At 40.3% G+C, this 22,280-nt stretch overlaps 2 protein-coding genes across 4 annotated transcripts; one reads left to right on the top strand and one right to left on the bottom strand.

Annotated features, from left to right (window-relative positions):
* Positions 1-461: 461 nt before the first annotated feature.
* ghrl (ghrelin/obestatin prepropeptide) lies at positions 462-2,519 on the bottom strand. Of its 2 annotated transcripts, none has more exons than XM_037101608.1 (4): positions 2,352-2,519; positions 1,643-1,720; positions 1,444-1,558; positions 462-1,331 (listed from the first exon to the last, which is right to left on the bottom strand). In XM_037101608.1, exons 1-4 carry the CDS (start codon positions 2,463-2,465, stop codon positions 1,312-1,314), a joined length of 327 nt encoding a protein of 108 aa, XP_036957503.1. In that variant the 5' UTR covers positions 2,466-2,519; the 3' UTR covers positions 462-1,311. The 2 variants fall into 2 exon arrangements, with proteins under 2 accessions (XP_036957503.1, XP_036957504.1); XM_037101609.1 differs by having other exon boundaries at positions 472-1,331; positions 1,444-1,555.
* An 827-nt stretch (positions 2,520-3,346) lies between these two features.
* On the top strand, positions 3,347-7,080 carry ccdc174 (coiled-coil domain containing 174). Of its 2 annotated transcripts, none has more exons than XM_037102570.1 (11): positions 3,347-3,507; positions 3,730-3,843; positions 3,939-4,039; positions 4,129-4,187; positions 4,278-4,425; positions 4,647-4,742; positions 4,836-4,972; positions 5,085-5,179; positions 5,620-5,767; positions 5,875-6,024; positions 6,290-7,080. In XM_037102570.1, exons 1-11 carry the CDS (start codon positions 3,466-3,468, stop codon positions 6,946-6,948), a joined length of 1,749 nt encoding a protein of 582 aa, XP_036958465.1. In that variant the 5' UTR covers positions 3,347-3,465; the 3' UTR covers positions 6,949-7,080. The 2 variants fall into 2 exon arrangements, with proteins under 2 accessions (XP_036958465.1, XP_036958464.1); XM_037102569.1 differs by having other exon boundaries at positions 5,872-6,024.
* Positions 7,081-22,280: the final 15,200 nt, after the last annotated feature.

Raw genomic sequence — 22,280 nt, 5'->3', positions numbered from 1 at the left:
TTTTTGTTTTTTTTCAATGAGCAAATTTTGTTCTTGTAAGGAAGTGGCCCTCACATGAGTCCATTAGCTTGCTTTGATACCTCCATATTTTGTTCACACATTTGGCTTGAGTGCTTTTTATTTTGCGAAATATCAGTCTGGCCTACGTGTGACATTTTCTGTTGGTTAGAGAAGGTCTTCTGAGGATTAGATTAATGGTAGATTGGTGGATGTGTCTCCTGATGTGTTAAAAATACATACATTCACCCATGTCTGGGTTATGATGAAAGCCTGAACAGTTTCAGAGCACATCATGTTCTAGCTGTGCACCTAATAAAGGCTGCGAGGTGGAACACAGCACGATACAAGTGATCAAAGCAGTTCGTGCTTTTCCATGTTTGACCTAGTTCCTGTGATTTGAACGGGGAGTTTAACAGCCATGTTCTGGGATTTGTTCATCTGATTTTCACCCTTTTGAAAGAAACAATATTTAAGCCTGTGAGATGCTAAACTCCTCAGGAAGCTGTCAAACCAGCAGACCTCAGGACCATGAATATTGTTGTGGACAGTTATTTTTATGTCCTTTTTCTGTTGTTTTTTGGCCAAATGCAAAGTAACACAGGTGTGTATCCCAGGACAGAACCCATTCTGAATTCTATAACCCAGTTAAAAGGAGGAAATGTAACCTCTGTGCATTCCTCCATCTCATTTACTCAATTCCACCCCAATTCTTTACTTTATTTATGTCAATACCTTTCCAAAGATGAGACAGAGAGACGAAAGTTTATCAATGCTTTATTTATATGGACACATGTAGGACTATGATGACAAATGAGGACAGGTTGTACGGTACATTTCTTTAATTACACAGTTAAGAATCTGAATGAATCATCAGCTGAAACAAGGGTTTTACCAAAAACTAGACTAAATATGTTTGATAAAACAATCTGACATATTGACAAATCTGAGTAACTCACTGCAACTTTACATATTTGAGAGGGGAACATTCGATATTGACCTTAGACCTGAGTTTGGATGATTTTTTTCCAACAACCAAAATGAACTTTTATCAACTTGTACTTTGTATTGAATTACATTGCAACAAACTCACTGAGACTCTGGGATGTGGTGGAAAGCTCCAAAAACAAGTTTGTAATGAAATGAAAGATTTAGTGATACATGCCATAGCCACAATCTGACTAATGAGCTGAAGAATACACAAAGGTTTAAAAGAAATGAGATCAGCATGTTTCTGCTGTCAGTATATTAAGAATCACCATCTAATGAAGCTGACATTGCAGACGGAAGATTCTTAAGTTTCCTCCATGATCTTCAGAGTTGTGGCGGTCCCTCTGGAAGGTGACAAAACGGGTTAAAAATAAGATATTTTGAGTGTATTTTCTTTAATATACATCAGTCGAAGGGAGCACAAGTTTTGACGTATGAAATATGTATCTGGCAAACCTGCTGCCTCTGTGCCCCCCAGCAGACGCTGAATGATCTCCTGCAGCACTACACCGTACTCATCATAGTCCTCCTCTGTCATAGAGATGCCAATTTCGAAGGGAGCGCTAATCTGCTTAGAGGACCATAAAGAAAGAGGGATGATTATTAGGGGTGTTGGTGGTCGTGTGCTGTAGCCACGAGTGTTATTTCCACTCACTGTGATGTGTTTGTCGTCAGTGGGTTGTTGAGGCTCCTGCATGACTTGGCGGCCGACCCTGGAAGACTTTCCCCTGTTCTACAGAGAAATGTCATGATCGTATCCGGTTCAGCTTCACATTAGATGTTCAGAGGCAGTGATTAACATACTTCTAATTAGATATAGTCAACAATGCTATCACCAATGCTATTTGAATTTCTTACTATGATTGCATTCATCTGACGTGGTATGTAAACAAATGTCCCTCTTTTTACTCCTTCAAATGTATTGGAAATGACAAGCAATGACAGAAACTGGCCAAAAACATAAAGAGGCCACTCAGATGCATTAAAGGATGCAATTATCAGATATGCAAAAGACTGCTTAGTCTAATTCTGAAAAAAAAGTGTCACGAATTGAACATCAGGCTCAGTGGGATGACAGGATATTGAATATTCTTATTACTCTCTAATGAGGACAAAGAAACATGAGGCATTAGTTAAACACACAAACAAGTCATTGTTAACTCAACAAAACATAGTCTTCCTCGTGTTGAAAGTGATGATATGATATGGCTTCACACTCAGAACACCTGGATATAAAGGGAACTGCTTCATTAAACATTCTAAGTGACAATTCAAACAGACTGAAGTACAATTAAATGTTTAATATTTTCATAAAGAGTGAGAGCATTGATCCACATGTGTTAAAAGACAGGGAAGCTCCTTACCTGAGGTTTTTGTGAGGGGCTGAGGAAGCTCGAGCCTGCACTGGTTGACTTGCACCACAAAGTCAGAGAACAGAATAAAAACACCAGCAAATAGGTGTTTCTTTTCAAAAACATGGTGTATTAAAGATGTAAGATGCTCGTTCCACTGCTAACAATATGACCCACATATGACACCAACCTGAGTTCAGCTTCTGACCGTTTCATACCTATATATAGCTTCCATTCACTTTCATTTTGGTTTAAAAATGCATCCAGTGTAATAGTAATGGGTGCTTGTGCTGTCATATCTTGTTTGTGTTGGACTGTTCAAATGTTTAAGTTGATAACAAAGTAGGCATTTCTCTGTTTCAACCTGCTGATCATCGTATCTGTTCAATGTGGTAATGAAAGTAATGCAGGTAATAGTATTGCTGTCATAGAGACGCTGATAATGGGAACTAATTCAGCCTGTTATGCATGTATGTCTCTCCAGCAGCATACCAGTGTTGAGTTAATATACCCAGGAATAGTGCAATGTCAAATACTAAGGTTGATATTTGACGATAACAATGCTTAACACAATAGAGCTCTTTTTGAAATGAGTCTTATCTGGAGAATTTGACAAAATCCACACCAATACATTTTGGTTTTATGTGGTAAAACCTTTCAACAGGCCTTGAAGTTTTACTTATTTTTTGTAATCAGTGTACAAGTGTATCTAAATAGAGCTGGACTAATACAGAGCAAGCTGACTGATCCAGAGTCCAGCTGCTTTCCACTCAGTCTTCCTTTTACAGTGACCATAAACCGCCTCTAATTGAGATGACAATGTGTGCACTAAGTAGGTAACTGCCTTTATTTTTTATTTCTAAGGGCTGGAATACATCCAAATCCATACACCGTCCATCTGAAACCCTTTAAATGTTCAGAGCTTCTATTCACACAGTTTACTCGAGCATAAGCTCATTGCACAGCCAATACAAGCGCCTTGTTTGACAGATAATATGTTTACATAACAAACGCCACTAGTCGGCGGTAAAGCGACAGGTTTTCTCGCGAGAGCTGCGCCACCAACGAAGAAGTCGGTCACAGAAGTAGCAACACAGATTATGCCGTAGAAAAATAACCAGTAAGCATGGAAAAAAAGAAGAAACCCTTCGATGTGACTGCTTCATCGGTGAGTTACATTACAAAAACAGCTGTACAACCATTTTACTGATGTTCTGTTTGGCTTCGGGACGTTTAATTCAATGATTATAACAGCTAACGTTAGCTAACCTGCTGTCAGGCTATAACGTTAAATGCTAGCAAACACAGTTAAAGTTGTTTTAGTAGCTAAAGAATAAATATAAACAGTTCGCTGTTGATTTATGTGTCGATAATGCCTTGTTTTTTACAGCTAGTGGACCTTAAAGCTGAACTTTACAGAAAGCAGGAACAGTTCAAACAGGATAAACTTGGGCGAGAAAACTCTGGTGCTGGGTTCACATCAAAATCTCATCAGAAAGTCAAGGTACAGTTTGTGTCATTTAGAAAGATATATAGACCTGCTTGTATGACAGCACATTTAGATCACTAACTGTGTCCTGTCTGCGTGCTCTGGTGTAGAAACCTAATGTTTGGAGCAAACAAAATGCTGGTGTTTCAGCAAGAGCTGAGAAAGATGCAGAGCAGCTGGCTGAGGAGCAGAACACCCTTGATACAGCAAAGTCAGTTCAACACATCATACAGCAGATTTACTGTTATAATAAAAATGGTGATCACAACCTCTGACTCCTCATTTAACTGCCTATAACAGACGCAGGTTGGAGGAGAAGGCCAAACTCTATGAGCAAATGACAAAAGGAGACTTTCCAGGTGGGTGAAGCGTAAATGACACCTCTCTGATATTTTGTTGTATGACAGAGTATGTTTAGTTTGTAATAAACTTGTCTTGTAATTTGTCAGATGAAGAGACAGAAGGACTGTTCCTGGTTGACTTCACCCAGAAGATTATTGACAAAAAGAGAGAAACACTCGCACACAAGGATAGAGATGATGAAGAAAGAGACAGCTCATCTCCTATCCCCCCTCCGCAAAACCCAGATGAGGAATGGTAACGTCATTCATTATCAACAGTTAAGAAAAATATAGCTAAAGTAGTATGTTGTTAAATAGTATATACAATATCTGTACAAATGAACAAATCACTAGGACTACTCCCACCACCGCTTCTAATCTTAAGAATGCAAGTTATAAATGAAAACAGTACAAATGAAAAAAAATAATTCAAAATGTATATTGTTAACTCTTCTCCTTCACGTTGTTTATCGGTAGGGTGGACTATGTTGACGCTTTGGGCCGATCTCGAAAATGCATGAAGAAAGACCTGCCAGATTTTAAGAAAATGGACCAAGACCTTAAAGGAAAAGGGTAAATATTCTACTACAGGTTATGAAGTTGGAGACTGGATATTGGGATCATGTTGGGAACTTGAACTGTTTTTGATATGACTTTACTGTGTAGAAAAGTCTCAGCTGACAAGACGTTACTCTCAGAGGACATGCGGCGGGAGCTTCAGAGGCAGGAGTGGGAGATGGAGGAAGAGGAGGCTATGAAGAGGCCTGTTGGACCGATCCACTACGAGGATATCAGGGGACAAGGTTACTGTTAAAGCATTTCTAAAAGTTTCTGGAAAACATTTCTGCGCAGATATGAAATTAGGTAAATCATGTGCAGTAAAAAGCATGTTGTTTGTTTGTTTGTTTATCTCAGAGGCCAGGGAGCTCGGTGTCGGTTACTTTTCGTTTTCTCAGGATGAAGAGCACCGCAGGAAGCAAAGAGAAACTCTGGATATGCTCAGAGACCAGGTGAGCTGCTGATATGTGGATGAATATGAACACAGTAATATTTATCTTAAGTGTGTGCGTTCAAATCATTTGACTCTACAAGGAAAATTCCACGAGGCCTTGACAGTAATTATGTTCACTTATTGTAAATCACCTTACCAATGTATGTTCATGACCTCGATCAATTTTACTGGCGTCGATATTGCCAATGTGTTTCATTGCAGTTTTTGTAAAGAGACCTCCTGAGTTTTTTTTTGTTTTTTTGTTTTTTTTTTGGCATAAAAGAGGGTAAAAATGACTATAGTATTGTTTGCTGCATCTAGCACAGCACAACGTCCAGTAAAAGTAGTTATCGTAACAGGCCACATGTACATACATACACATATTTAAAGAATAAAAGCAACTTTTAAAACCGTTGCGTTTTGCCTCAGTCTTTCTTTTTCATATGTCTTCTTATTTAGACAACAGAGCAGCGCACCAAAAGGGAACACCTAAAGGAAAAGAGGCAGGCCATTCTGAAGGCCCGACTGGCCAAGGTGAGGCAGAGGAAGATGAAGAAGGCCAAGCTGGATGGCACTGAGGACGAGCAGATTGAGGAAGAGAATGAAGGTCAGAATCCACATGCACCTTGTGTCACATGCAGCTGTGACTCTTTTATTTTTGTGTTGATGACATGAATGTTAATGAGGGATTGTATTGAATCTTCCTCCTAGTAGAGGAAGGGGAAGGTGAAATAATAGGACCCTCGCCTCCACCGGAAGACTTCCCAGAGATCAGCACAGTGAAGAAGGTGGAAGTGGAGATTCAGGAAAGGAGGGACACTAAACCGGGAGTTCCTCATGTCAGAGAATGGGACAGAGGCAAAGGTAAGCCTCCTCACGTAAAGTTCCATGTTAGAAATAAATCTCCTTACATCGTAACTTCAGTTGAGACTTGAGGCTGTAAAGTGACACGTATGCACAGTTTCCTTTCATTTTTTTGGATCTGTGCTTAGATAGCTATGATAGAATGTTTCATAAGTGAGACAAGAATTCAAACTGAATTATGAATTACGTTTTCAAGTGTAAAGTTGCAGTTTCACTATATCATCATATAATTGATGTTTTTTTGACTCTTTACTTCCTCTTCCAGAGTTTATGTTTAGTGAATGGAAAAATCGATGTCGTGACGAGCGAGATTCAGAATTTGCACCTCCCACTGCGTACTTTACTGAGGACAAGAGACAAAAACCAGTGAAGAGTAAATCTCAAGAGAATAAATTTAGGACGTCCTTCAAGTGGAGCAAAGGCCCAGGAACAATCTCTGACAGCAAAGAGGAGCCACTATCTAAAGCTGCTCCCTCACCTCCACCAAGTCCTCCACCTCCTTCACAACCACAGACCTCATCACAGTCATCATCTTCAGATCACCCAGCAGCTTCGGCTCCAGTGTCTGCTCCTCCATGTAATTCCCAGAATCCTCCTACTCCAATTTGTCCTCCGTTTCCTCCTCCCACTCCCCAGTTTGCTGCACCACCTCACCTGCTCCCTCCGTTCCCCCCACATAACCCAAACCAGTATCCACCCCAGTATCCACCCCAATATCCAAACCAGTATCCACCCCAGTATCCACCCCAGTATCCACCCCAGTATCCAAACCAGTATCCACCCCAGTATCCCCTTCATTATCCCCCTCAGCAGCCCCCTCAGTATCCCCCTCAGGAGCCCCCCCCGCCTGGCCTAGACAGCAGCCAGGCCCAGCAGCCTGCACAGAGTCTAGACGACATGCTGTCCTTCTACAGGAATCTCTAAAATGTCATGTTTTACACTGCCAGTTTAAATTCTTATGTTTCCTTTTTTGAAGAATCCACAGAAAATGACAGAACTTAATGCCTGAGATCTGTGGAATTTTAGCATTGAATAAATATAAGGAATTTAACTCGACACTTTTTTGACTTGGTTGTTGTTGCTTTTTGGGGGGGGGAAATGTCCACCAGATGGTACTGTACACCTTCATATTGAGAGAATCGCTGCAAGTAACCAGACTGGTTGTTTACCATGGTGATTTATCTGAGCTGGTAAAGGCTATCCCTCTGGAATTGCTGTTATTTTCATTATCGATTTATCTACTGATTACTTTTCCCATTTAAATGATTAGTTATGCCTTTAAAATGTTGGAAAATGTTGAAAAAAATGGGGAGAGAGAACTCTACAGTGGAACTTCTGCAAATCAGAGTTGAGAGAGTTGAAATAACTCGATCATTATCATGTGATTTTTGTTCAAACATCACTGATTTGATGGAATCATTTTAGTTCTTTCTCACTTGCTCCTCACTGTAATCGGAGTAACATCCAAGTGATGTAAGTAGACTTATTGATGTCCGGGAGAAACACTGTGGTGATAATATTATCATGCTGTTGATGAAAGTCATTAAAAGAGTATTGCCTAATCTAACAGTAGGAGATGGTTTAGGGACTTTTCAGATGACCAACAGCAGTGAATGAGTGAGACTGACTGTAAAAGTCGATTGAACTATGTGATCTTATTCAGAAGGTTGACTTGGTAGTCAGGCAGAGCATCTTGAGTTCTGTATCCAGGATTAATTGAACCAATACAGTTGATTCAGACATGTAGACTTAAAAAACGAAAGGACAAGATTTCTACTGCATGCTGAAACGTGAAACAGTCAATTGTCTGACTCTGACCTCCGCCTCTGCCCTGGTCCACAGAAATTGTGTGAGACCTGAAACAAGGTCAGGAAGCTCTTCAGAGTGTGTTGATCATCGCCAGTAGTTTGATTTATGAGAGCTGGAACTAAAACTTGATCACAGATCAAAGAGCAGATCAGCCCATTAACCTCTTAATTAGATACTTGGCTTGATTTTCTGGCTCCCTCATTTCCTCTCTCAGGCAGGAGAATAGGTAGTTGGGCACTTGGTGTGTTTTGCTGATCTCCTGCATGGAGAGGTGGTTCTCTTCCTGGTGTGGTGGATTGTTAACCCCACTGTGACCTCAAACACTGTTTTTTCCCCTATTTGTTCCTGCAGCAGCAGTCTAAGCAGAGTGGGAAGTACACGCTCAAATGGCTTCAGCACTGTCCACATAGTACGTGTGTGTTTATAAGCGTGTGTTCATATACAGTATGAGTTAAGGGTTAACTTACGTGCTTTTGTCTGAATTGTTGAAGCCAATTTGCTGCCTGAGTAAATCTGCTGCCTAGGAGGTGAGATGATGGTCATACAGTGACAAGGCCTCACACAGTGATCGTCCTACAGGGAGTTAAATACGTGCTTATACGCGTACATTATGCTGTACAGACTGCAATATTCATATCAATAAAGGAAAGCTCTTTTTAATGAGGTTTCCAGCAGAATAATCCAGTAATAAAAAGACCACACAGAGGCAGCTGCATTTAGTTTGTCCCTTTCTTTTTAGCCATTGCAGTGTCAGTCTGTCAGTCCATTGTTTTGGCCCCGACTGAAATATCTCAACATATGCTGGATTGCTGGATGTGCTGTCCAGACATTCATGGTTACCAGGTTGACATTTGTGGTTTTGAGTACAATGTCTCATCAACTATTGGAAATATTGCCACAAAATTTCGGTTTCTGACCAAAAACCAGTGTAGCTAATGTTTTTCCCAGCATCAGCCTCAGCTGTGTGTATCTGCTAATTGGCAAATGTTAGCATCACCAAGCTAATTTTGGGACTGTAGTACAAATCAAAAGAACCTAACATCAGCATGTTGGCACTGTTATTGTGAGAATGATAGCATTAAGCACAGAGGATTGCTGTTCATGAGTAGTAGAATAAACAGGCTGTAGCCCTCAGAGCAGCTTCTTTTGTTATTTGTTAACCGTCCATCCCACACTGAGCAGAGCAGGAAGGCATCCTGGCACCTCTTCTAGAATTGCCGCAGCAATAATAAAATAAATAATAAGAAAAATGTGCATCTTCTCAGCTTAATTGTACTTGCTGACTGGTCGCTTTGATGGGTCTAATCACTTATAAGGGACACCGGGTGTGTCTCATTGACAGATCCGCCCTCCTCTCAGCGACCGGCTGCTCTGAGAAATGATCTCTGCATTAAGTTGTGGCAGTTTAATCCCGCTGTGGCTGAGGAAAATGGCAACCTGCTGTTTTCATAACAGAAAATAAATTACCTTCAGTACATAGAAAGAGCTTCAGATCTAATGTAGTAAAGCAGCTCATAGTTTTATTGATATTCTTTTTTGCAAAGCATTGTCTGTTTAACCAGCAGTTCAGACACACGGTCACACTCACAGTGTAGGAGTCAGTTTACTGAGTGCAGCTGTAAAGCTACTGTAGCACCGGAGCAAATGGCCTCTTTATGAGGAAGGATATGAGGTGAAGGTGGTGTCTGACACTTGTTCCTCAGTAATCCTGTCTTAGACTGAAGCAGGCAATCAATGTTGTCTTTATGGCACTGCAGGTCCTTGATCCAGAGAGGGAAGGAGGGAGGGGCAGGTCTGGCCCCTTGTTAATGCAGTTTGACTGGGATAAAAGGAAACCAAGGCACAGCCTGGACAATACGCTGCAATGTTAACCCCTTCTACGAGACAAATGAAACTTCAGACATGGTAAGATGAAATACACCCCTTTAGAGGCTTGAGAGGTGTCAAGATGTATTCCGGTACACAAGAGTCATGCAGAGGTTTTGTGTGATCAGCACAGATCTGCCATCGATTGTGTCTTTATTGATCCTCATATGTAAAATTTCAGTCTTAACACAAAAGGATTGGCAAAGTAGATAGATAGATAGATAGATAGATAGATAGATAGATAGATAGATAGATAGATAGATAGATAGATAGATAGATAGATAGATAGATAGATAGATAGATAGATAGATTGATTGATAGATCTAAGTCCAGGTGTTCCTCCAGAGGATCTGGCCCCTTACCTGACGCTTTTCCAGAGCTGGGCGGCTCTGAGCAGCAGAGTGAAGGTTGATTTTACTCTCATTACTTTTAGCTTTGGATGGAAACAGTGTGAAGCAGCTGACCTAGCTGTGTCTGACAGCAACATAAAGCTCACTGATTAACAAGTTATGTATCGTTTGCTTAATCTGTACAGAAAACAACATGTTAAAACTACAATTTGCCATTTTACCAGACAATTTTTTTCAGCTGGGAGCTTTAACCTTCTGCAGTGTCTTGTACTGTAACATCACACAGGTCTTCCCCAGAAGCTGCATACAGTTTACTACTGGCGTGGCTCCCAATGAGACCTAGACGCGGTACAAGCGCGGATAAGACACTCGTCTAGAAGAGATTTTTAATTCTTCGGGCTTAGAGTTTCAATGAGCCAACTGGGGACTGAAGTCACAGACTGGGAGAGGGAATCAAACTCATAAATTGTCGATCCCAGGGTAAATGCTGTAACTACAAGTTCACTGAGCTGGATGAATCTTTGATATTGGAGGGATTACTCAACACAAGAGCACTGCAATTTTCCACTGCAACAAAAGAGTCAAAAACAGCCCTGGAGAGACAGGATTCTGAGCCTTCAGAATCAGTTCAGGATTCTTCTTTAAATTGCCCACATTAACATAAAAACAAGTGAAGGGAATACTACTGGCTCCATTAGGTATAATAGGCCATTAAGACCCGATCAGTAAAATCAAGCATATTGAGTCAACAAACAAATTTAGAAGACTTCTACAGGATATTGAGGTTTATAAAAATGTTAAAACAACAGTCTTAAGGGAGAATGCAGAATTTCTCCTTAAACATTATTATTTAAATTTCAATGGCAGTAACACTGAACGTCAAACAGTGTTAATTGGTCCATGACCCGAGGTCTTTCATTCTCTTTTTCTCTTTCTATGAGTATCCGTCCATTTCCATTCCAGCATTCAGACATTTAAGTGGAGTATTATAAATGCATTTTCATTTGCAGTTTGGCTGTCATGTATTCCATTAGATAGACTTGTTTAAGTCTCAGAGTCCATTGAATTTATGGTGGCAAAAGCGTTTTCCTCCAATTTTTACTATGATTTTTCTTGAAGTCATTAAAACTATACAAAGTGTTTATCGTTGGTCCCAGACAATATGTGAATTGTCTCCCACCGTCTAACTAATCCTCCAACACAGAGGTGAACCTATATTAAACAATAAAAAGGAAAATAAATGTCATCCTTCTACTCAAATTCCTTCCATTGATGACTTGTTGTGTTGTGGCCCTGCAGGGCAAATCAGCAAAGCCCAAACATAACTGTAAGCCACAAAATACAACGCATTACTTCTACTGGAAAATGCTGAGAAAGAGCTCCTACCAGGGCCACCGTGCTGTCATTACCTTTGTGGCTATTAGACACTATAAATTGCTCAAAAGAAAACCCCAGAGCTTAGACAGATTTATCAAAAGCAGGATAAGATGTTGATGCACAACACCTCAGACCAGTGGACATATAAACTCACATAATGAGTTTCATAAGATTTGTCCAGGATAGACGGTGAACATATTGTTTGTTTTGTCAGGATATTTGACAAGAGATTTTGTGTTTTAAATCATAAGAACAAGAAAAATAGTTTCAATAAAGACGCACACTGGGTCAAAAGAACATTGATAGAAAACTGCCATACAAGCAGTAAAGTAACTTTGAGATGAGTGTTTTTTTTTAGTGGGGTCATAAAACATTAGGGGGTCTTTTCGTGAGGTCCAGGAAGACTGAAAGAGAGACAACGTGGAAATGTAACATTCATTAGAGCTTATTACATTTCATTTCTGATACGTAAGCAGTTTTATCCATCTAAATTAATTTCACCTTCTGTACTGTACCACCTGAGATGGACAGCTGGTGGATTTCATTTCCTTTCACTGCGACGTGATTCTCGCTTTGGGATGTGAGTTGTTCTTGTGTGTGCTTATCTCAGCTGTGGAGCGCTGCAGGAGTTTAACTTGTTATCTGTTGTCAGACTGCTCCTAGAAATGCAACACAATATAAACTAAATGAAAGCTGAAATATAGATACAATGAAAAAAGATGAGAAAGAGAAGAAGAGCCTGTTTCAGCAAACACAAGGTCAGCACAGGGAAGTACATTTTTCACAGTTTTGAGGGTAAGATCTGCACAGAAAAGTAAAATATACGGAGGAAGAAAAAAAATCAGACTCATTTGACCAAATGCTTTCAAATACAATCAGTGTCCATGGGCCAGACAGTCACAACCCATTATTGCCTCAACGCCCCACACTGCTCAGCGAGAGCGCTGTTTTGCTGCTGTAGGCTTCTTTAATGGTCCATCAGTGAATAGCATCTTCCAGCGGCGTGCATCGCCACCTCCACACTGTGAGACGATGTGCTTCAGATGGAGGCCCGGGTCCCTCTGTCAGCATCACCCCACGGTGAGCTGTAATGAGTTGGTGTGTGCCGTAATGAGAGCTAATGCTGCCACAGCTATTGAGCCGCTCTTGCCACCAGGCCATAATGCCACTCCTGCTGTGTTGTGTCAAACAGCCACATGCAAAGCAGACTGGTGCCAGTGAGCTTGATGGCAGGCCTGCTGCAGCGTCTCTCCCAGCAGCAGATGGATCACAGAGAGAGGGACAAAGGCCCCGTGGAGCCTCAAATGACAGCGTTTGGCTCGCAGTTCAGCTCACAACATGGGGGCGGCGGAATTTATGTTGTAAGTAACACCTTTGCTCTCTGTTGACCATGTTTACATCAGGGCTGGGTATCATTTGAATATTTTCAGCTCTGTTGGCGATACCATGCCTGAGATTTGGTCCTGATACTGATACTTGAATACAAACGTGCTTTCTAGAAAACCCTGCAAAACTAACAAAAGTAGCAGGCACTCTTAAATATTAAAAGATTGGCAGCGCACTACAGTGTTTATGTCGGTAAATCCCGTGAGATGACCTGAAGCAACAATGAACTGATCCTGCTATAGTAAGTGTGTGCCTTTGTACATCCACTGTTGTCCAAACTATCAAAACGCATCAAAGCACCCACAGCAATGAAAGAAATAATCGGATCCTTTACTTGAGCCAAAGCACACATACGTTTGTGTGAAAGAACTCATGAAAGAATTCCAAACCCTACTTAAAAGGATATTCCAGCGTAAATTTAATCCATGGTCTAACACACCGTGACAACGAGTAAGACCCCCGCTCGAGGGATTAAGTTTTCCGACCGCTAGTTTATGTAGTTTTAGTAACCTCAGAGAAGACCGCCTGATAACAATACACTAGAGTCTATGCCTCCAACCAAGAAACCAAGGGTCCCAGCACATAGTTCGAGGCATCAAACATCTGCTAGCTTTGCCGTATTTCTGCTGAAAAGAGTACACAGCTCACCACTCACCTGCAGCAGCTTGCTCGTTGTGGGGAAGCTCTGACGAGTCGATTACCGAGATTAGTGGCAGACTAACAAATGTTTTGATACTCTCATTAAATTTGTGGTCAGTAAGAAGTTTTTCTCTGATTAAAACAGGCTAACAGGTAAAAATGTGATTAACATCAGGAAACAAGAAATTCAATTCCAGCTTTCAGTACTTTTTTAAATACTCCATGCTACAGACACAGTGAGGTTATTAAAAGACACCCAGCATTCATAAACATATGCCTGAATGTATAACTGTATGTTGGTGTGTTACATGGTGCACTGCGTTGATTTCAATCCTCTGGGCATCAGAGAACATTTTGGTTTCTTCCTTCAACGTACAGATTTATTCATAATAACAGAAATCTTGGGCTGAATTCCTTAAGTAAGTCGCTGGCTGCCTCAAAGAAGCCAGCTAATGTGTTTAAAAAGCTGAGGCATGTTAAATGTCCGAAGTGTTTACGTGTGTGTTCAGCTGAACTGTGAGCTGGGGGGGCAGTTTGTCTCCTGGGCGGTGTGTGTGTGTTGTCTGACAGGTCCCCCCGCTCCTCACGCTGCTGGATAAAGATATTAGCTGGCCACTGTTGACACTGCATGCACACCCGTAATGGCCTCATAAATTCTGCTTGTGTGAAAGAGAAAAAGGGAGTGAAAAAGGCAGGAAAGGGACGGCGGTCTCATTGGCAGTCCACTCTCACTCTCTGGCTGCTCCAAACCACCCAGCATGCTCCCTACCTGCAGTCAACTCCGGGGCTGCTTCATATTATGGTTGAATACAGTAAACTTGGTAAAATAAGCGCTAAGTAATGATGAGGTTTTACTCAGCCAGTGATTGCAATCCTTTGAATATAATTCTTAGTGTCACAGGGATTAAAAAAAGTGTAATTTTATGGAGATTTTATGGACAAGATGACATGTTCCCCCAAGTAAGTTAATATGAATCTATAATGCGACAAACCACCCTCTCCTCGCCTATATGAAGGTATAATCTTTCAGAACAAGATGTTTGGTGTCATTCAGAAATCCAAATTGTAAAAAATTGAAGCACCATCCCCTACAAGTGGAGATACAAACTGGTTGTTATTTCCTGCTAAAGTTAGAGCTCTGTTGGTTAGTGTTATTTTAATTTTAGCACTCATTTGAAGTTTGACGTTTATAAATGGGCGTGGCTGGAAAAAACTCGACATCACAAAATTTCACCAGCAAACACGTGGCTTCTCGACAGCCACAGTCCTGACGTCACGCCTCTGTTCCACTAGCTTCTGTAACTCAGTGCAATTTCTCATCCAGCAGTTTTTCCTTAGTCTTTCTGAAAAAAAAAAAAATAAGCGTACTCCTGAGATTTACAATCCACCTTTACACAAATTGGCACCTAAACTGCTGATTAAATGATTAACTTGTGAGCAAAAAAAACTCTGATGTCATGGTTTTTAATTTGATCGTTTATTTCCATGGTGTTTCTTTTTCATGAGTTTGCAAGAGTTTAAGTCTCATTGAACAAGGAGTGTCTTAAAGGCATAACATGTAACATTTCTACATTAAAAGTGACAGGACCATTATTACTTGTGCTGAAATTTAGATATTTATTTTAATAGAGGAACACTATGTAGTTTTTGTAAAGAAATTTAAACAAATGTTTCTATGTACAATATTGATAAAGTAATAATATGAACTCATAAATATATATTTCTATAACTGAATAATCAAGCCATCCCTGTCCTTGGGTTCTGCAAGTATCACAAAATAAACACAAGTTTTATTGATTAAAATCAATCAATGAATACTTTTCTCTTGAAATCTGTAGTTTCATTCCAGTTAACAGTAAATACCAATTACGCTGACACCACCTGCATGAAGATTGGTGCCCTTTAAACCTCACTGTCACCGGGCTCCTCATTCCGCTACCAGGCTGGATTTTTCATCCAAATGTGAAGGTGTCAGTACGGCACAAAGGAAGTGCGTCTGCCATTAGGCAACCAAAACAGGAAGCAGCATTGTTTTCTCAAGCCACTATCCCCAGGTAATGGTAGAACAACTGGAATAACTGCGGAAACTCTACACTGCAAAAGAAAAAGAAGCTCACCGATGAAGGAAGCAGAGAAATCGAAAAGGGACAGGTGAACAGACGGGCATCAACTCGATGGAGGGTGCTGGTGTTGTGTCAACGTCTGCTCCCCGGCTGACGGTGCAAAACCAGAATTCTTTCTACTTGATCGGTAAGTAACCAAAGCTGCAGTCTTATTAATGCTACTGAGTGTTTTACTCTGCCATTTCATTGCACTAACAACAGGGTTTCTAGGTCCAACTGGGATTTTTATAGCTGTTTTTTTGCTTTGGACAGTAGCCAGACCGCTAGCGGTTGCTGATGCCATTTCACCAACTGAACTGGTAACACTTGGAGAGTGGAAAGTTAAATAATTATCTATTGTCACTTTCACAATCGAGATCGAGAACAACTTCCATGATGCCAGTTACTCATGGAGACCCCTCGTAGTAGAAATTACATATTATGCCTTTAATTTCAGTTCGATGTTAAAATGAATTGAGTGTTGGCAAATGCTTGGACATTATAAGTCTAAAACCTTAGTTCAGCAGTTGGAAGCTGGTCTGATCTAGCTGATCTAATGTTGTTTGGTTCATGTTGAGATCTTTAGTAAGTGTGGATGTGTACCTGTTGTTGATATGTGACATCATCAGGCTGAATTATGTCATTTTTTTCAATGTCTTTTTATCTCTCCTGACACCAAACTGCTCCTTGGACTGGAGCAAAGCCTCCATCGCTTTTTGGAAAATAACCCTACCCTTTCATGTGTTAGATATCAATGAATCTCCTGTTTTTATCCCCATTTCAAGTTTCAACTTGCTCTGTATAAAAGATACCGAGATCTGTGTTTACAACATCTTCATCAGTCAATGAAACTTTATTTAGGGTGGATTTGTGAGTCTTTTAGACCAACGTCGGCAGCTGAAGGATAAATAAGAGTTGAAACTGTGCTCGGTGTTGTCAGATCAGGTCACTGATGGTAAAATGTGACTGTCAGTGACTTTGCTTAGATCAGACACTCTAAAAGAGAGGAGGAGAAGGCAATGTTTCTTGGCAGCACCGATGTCACTCTCGCTCGCTCCAGTGTCACATGGTCAGTATTGATTGTTAGATGCAGGGGCTGTTAAGGGGCTACTTGCATCTCAATGCAGTAGAAGATTAATGTCGCCTCTAAAAAACACAGACTCTCTCCCTCCTGCATTTCTCTTCATCAATAATTAAACCTAAACGGCAGTTTGCCAAACTAAAGTGAACATCTGATTTTAAACACACAGCAGAGCAAGCACAACAAACTAATAGAGGGATGTAAAGTGTCATTGTGTAAACAGTGACGAATTATATATAATTATGTAGCTGTAAAACAAACGATTACAGGAATAGTCTGACATTTTGTATGCTGGCATTCTTGTATTAAATCTGTCTTGTCCGCTGCATACAAACACTCACACACTGACAATTATTGAAGTCTCACGCGACACTCATGACAAAGGGTCAGTCCAGGTTAATCCAGTGTGGTTTTATGGAGATGTGTGATCTGTGCTCACATTAATATGGACATTAGACTTATTGCGTCCTGTGACAACAACCTGATGGATGTATTGCTCAGTTTCAGTTAATAGCTGCCACTTAAATCAACAGTGATTAATCTGCTGAAAGTCAAAGCCAATGAATAAATCTCGGCAAGTGTTTTAATGCACGTTACCACTGAATTCCCTCAGCATAGAAAATGCTTAGAAATAGATCTGTTATTGGCCAAAGGTTCCTAGAAAAAAGATCAGTATGCTGAGTGAAGTAGGTAAATAGACTTCTGTATTATCTATGACTCTGATGCTATTAAAAAAAAATAAATAAATAAAATTGTATATATATAATTTTATATATATATATATATATATATATATATATATACATATATATATATATATATATATATATATATATACTATCAGGGGTAAACAGTCACTCTTTCAAAACATTTGTAAAGGGCAGATGTGATGATAGCACCTTGTTGAACTGAAGGTCATTTTGAGGTGGGCTGGATTTTGTGTATTAAATTTGGTTGCTGTACTGGAGAGTTTGTTTAGATGTCCTGTATTGTGCTATGTGTCTAGAGTTATACATATGCTAGTGAGTGTGTTTATTTACAGTAAGCTGCTGTTAAAATCAATAAAGGCAATTTAAAAAAAAGAGGTGTACTGATACTGAAAGCACATGTTGCCTTTGTTTGTGTTAAATATTGCTAATCGGGATCAAACTATGACACAGGCGCGACCAGCTTACTCATGTTGGCTTTGTTTATTTTAGTGAGTCAAAGTTGCAGCGAATCTCCTCAGAAGTTTCACGAAAAACCCTCATTTGATAGTTTACAGTATGATATGTTCACGTCTAGTCACTTTCCTTCTCTGATATCTGTTCAATAATGTTCTCAGACCACATGGCTTATCATCGCTTTATCAAGATAGCCTTCCCTGCAGTGATTCTGTGTGTGGTGATAGTCTAATAATAATGTTTATGCTTTGGTCAAACTGTACCGACGGCAGCTGAGAAAAGAGTGAAATCATCTTTTCCATTGTGAGAAGTCTTTGCTCTTCTTTCAGTGAAGAAATACCCTCCGGCTCTGATATAACTGATGCTGTAGCAGCATTTAAGCAAACCTCTTGAGGAACAAGTCGCTTCTTCTTCTTCACACCTAACAAATGAATTCAGCCATAAAAGTTTAGTTTGAGGCCTGGCAAGATGGATTAGCACAATCGTATAGATGTGTGATCTCACAACTCCACCTGCCTTGCGAGGTAAAGTGCAAATGCTTAAGTGATGAAATTTGCAAAAAGCCTGCAACTGCTGCAAGGAACCTGATGAACTTCCTCGAGTAATGAAGCAGCATCTATTCTACATTCAAGACTACATGTTTCCAAGACTACATGTTTCGCTTCTCTGTTTCGTACACTAACAGCTCAAGGCTATATTAACCGCTGAAAGCATGACACGCCTGAATCTCGGTGGTCAATATGCATTGTGGGTAATGTAGGCACCAGGTTTTGACAAGGAAGAAAAGTACACGGACTAAAAAAGTTCTCTGGTTCTGTTTCATGAATCTTTATCTCTGTTTAAACAATGTTACAGGAGCGCAAAGTCAAACTGCAAAAGTAAAATTTAATCAAATGTAAAAATGAACCACTGTGCTATCATTTGTTCCTATGACGGTAAATATCTGTCATACACAAATTTGTACTTTGAAGCACATTCGGTAATAGTAAATGTCTACAAACACACGATGTTACAGAAGACAGTTACAGCAGATACTTGTACAGAAAAAAACATTACATTATTTTGTTTCTGAAGGCTGTGGGACTGATGTGATAAAACATATTTTTCCAGCTCTCCTTTGTCAGATTTTTTCCCTTTGTTCACTTGTCAGAAAGTTCTCACAGAAGAACAAAAACAACCCTCCAGCTGTGTTTTCTTCCTTGTCGTCATGATGTGAAGGGAGACTAAAATTAGACAGCCGTGACACTAGAGTTTGTTCCTGCATCCTATTGGTCTAATAAACCTGACTGCTTACAGGATTCAGTGTCAACAACTCTTTCCAAGGATACACACATGTCCATTTGTGTCCCTTCTTCTTTGTGTTTTTCGTTTATGAAAATAAGTTGGACTTAAATGAGTAGCGACAAGTCCTTTTCCAAACCAAAACAGATAAATTAAAATAGAGTTTTTTTGTATTTAATACATTCTAATCTTCTGGCATGAACCAAGAAATGATAAAAAGAGACATACAATGAGCTAGAAAATGACATTTTGATGCTTCCTGTCAACTGTAGACACATGAAGCGAAGTGAGCGCTGATTTTTTTTTTTACAACCTTATAAACCCGTGATGATGTCAAAACAGAAGGACAATGAGGCCCAGGTTGAAAATAACTGGAATTATCCTTTAAGTTATGTGACTACGCCCGCCGTGCTCCAGTTTTGCTGAAAGACTTGAAAACAGTCACAGGAAGGAGTATATCAAGATGGAGTTCCTTTTTTAAGCCCCAGTCTTATTGTTCCACCTCAGAGCAGGAGAGAGGAGGAGACGCACTCTTTCCTCGCCTGACGCAAACAGGAGACACACAGACAGAGATGGACCACAGGGTTCACTCTGCACATGGCTCGAATTGTTTTTCTAATTTATCACGGAAAGCATACTGACATTGTTCAATACTGTACACATCCAATACATCATGGCTGTATATGTGTCTGACCTGGATTTCCCTCATCCCAACCCTTATGAGAGAGATCCTCATAGATAAAGGACAACTTATTGATTAAGTGTTGAACGCCTAATCGATAAAAACACACATTCTTTTTGATTCAGAGAGAGGCATTGCGGCGTAGAGCACAAGGTTGAAAGAATCAGTACACACTTGAAAACATATTCAAAACATCAAAGGCTATGTTTTTCCTATTGTGAACAAATCCAATAAGACAAAAGCCAACAATTAATTGATTCTAAAAAATATGTTTTGTCTAGAAAAGGCCTTTCAGCTTATTCCTCTGTCCCACTGAGCACCATCTTAGTGGGACATACAGTTTCAAAGCCGACTTTATTTTAAATCAGTCCCTGTTGCTCTGTTGGTCATTCTGCCGGTCACTCCATCCGTCGCTCTATCGGTCGCTCTGCCGGTCGCTCTATCGGTCGCTCTATCGGTCGCTCTATCGGTCGCTCTATCGGTCGCTCCAACCGTCGCTCTAATGGTCGCTCTGCCGGTCGCTCTGCCGGTCGCTCTATCGGATGTGTCACGCGCTCTTTTTTATGCTCGCTTATTTTAAATCAGTCCCTGTTGCTCTGTTGGTCATTCTGCCGGTCGCTCTATCGGTCGCTCTGCCGGTCGCTCTGCCGGTCGCTCTATCGGTCGCTCTATCGGTCGCTCTATCGGTCGCTCTATCGTTCGCTCTATCGTTCGCTCTATCGTTCGCTCTATCGTTCGCTCCCTCCGTAGCTCTATCGGTCGCTCTATCAGTCGCTCTATCGGTCGCTCTATCGGATGTCTCACGCGCGCTTTTTTACGCTCGCTCCCACAACGCTCTTAAGGTTGCTCTGACAGACGCTCTGAACATTGGTCGGACAGTCAATCCACACAAATTGCCACATTTTTTGCCCCAAGAGCCTGACATTTGGAGGTCAAGTGCATCGTAGGCACTCACACACCATTTTGCCACATTTATAATGTTGTGTGAATCTGATCATGTATCTGCAGGTACCTCATCGCTGCATCTACAAATTCACATTTGTTTAAAATGAAAATAGATAATTGTTATCATTTTTGGAGATTTACCTGAGAGCCACAGACAGCTGTGGGAAATCAACATATTTACAGAGAGCACAGTGTTTGCTCTGGACTTAACATATGATCTGTTGACAATATCAAGATGTTGGCACATAACTATTTAATTGTGTTTGTGTGGGGACACCCTCATCCCTAGACATATATTCGTATTGGCCATATTTGCCAGAAGATCAGTCATTATTCTCCGGTGCTGCAGACTGCAGGGCCCACCTTCCTCCCCTTTATCGACTCGTATGAAAACACAATTATTGCACCAACAAAAAGGTGGTCAAAGGTGCGGCCACATAATGTTTTTAAATGAGCCAAACACTCAAGAGCAGCACACTGAAAGAAATATCCGCATAGCATACCTCTCCGTTCAAACCTTTACGTTCGTATGAACCTTTTTTTTTTTTTTTCTTCCTCCTGCTGTATAGACCCCCTCAGAGTCTCACAGTGTTTCTACGCTACTGATTGTTGCTACTGGATCTGTGATACACAGCACAGATATTTTTTGGTGTAATAAATCTTCACCAGCTGACCACAATACAGGAGTTTAAAATAGCTTGACTGACTTCATCGCCAGAAGTGAGTCACAGTTAATTCAACGAGGGGTTAAATTTGAGCACAAGGATGTGAAGTTGGGCCGAGCAGGAAACAGGGAGAGCAGTTTCCTGTTATGTAGAAAGGGCCCGTTGTGCACCAATCAGACCTTCGGAGGGAAACAAAGCTGGTTTATCAATAAAAGATCACAGATACTTTTTTAACACAACAGAATCAGTAATACTGGTAAATACGACTTTATGTTTATATCATCCAGACACAAGTGGGATCTGAGGATGTGGTGTTTTCACCTCATCATGACTGGATCTCAGCACTAAAGCAAGTCACAGAAGTTGTGGAAAACATGACGAGAAGATTTGACCTAATGGAAGTGTGGTGCTTTTGAAGGTTTAATATTATTTTGGTACCACCTTATAATAAGACAACAATTACAGAGAGTTTCTATAGTGTAATAAATGGCTTTGCTATAAATGAAGAAGAAGAAGAAGAGCCAAACGTGCTGTCCTTGCTACATATAAGCTTGTCTAGGTTCAGGTGTGCATCGACTACAGGTTATAAACTTCTTTTTGAAATACAAAAACTGTAAAATTTTCAGTTATCTTATTGGTATCACCTGACAATATCTCTCACCATGCACCCCTAGTTGGACTTTTCATAACCTGGCAACCAAGGAATTTGTTTTCTTATTAAATCCTTATGGTTTTTAAAGCACAAGTAAATGATTTATCTACCAGCAGGCTAATGAGACAAATATTAAGTACCTTATTATCAAGTGGTAGCATTTTTTTCTATCATTTTCTGTCACCAAAAGTTATTTTTACGTGTAGTTTGGTTTATAATCAAGAAAAGTTCATATTTAAATGTTTATTAGACATCTGT

Source organism: Acanthopagrus latus, chromosome 6 (assembly GCF_904848185.1).
Source record: "Acanthopagrus latus isolate v.2019 chromosome 6, fAcaLat1.1, whole genome shotgun sequence".
Taxonomy (NCBI): domain Eukaryota; kingdom Metazoa; phylum Chordata; class Actinopteri; order Spariformes; family Sparidae; genus Acanthopagrus; species Acanthopagrus latus.
The sequence above is the reverse complement of the archived record's forward strand: the minus strand, read 5'-3'. Positions and strand labels throughout refer to the sequence as shown.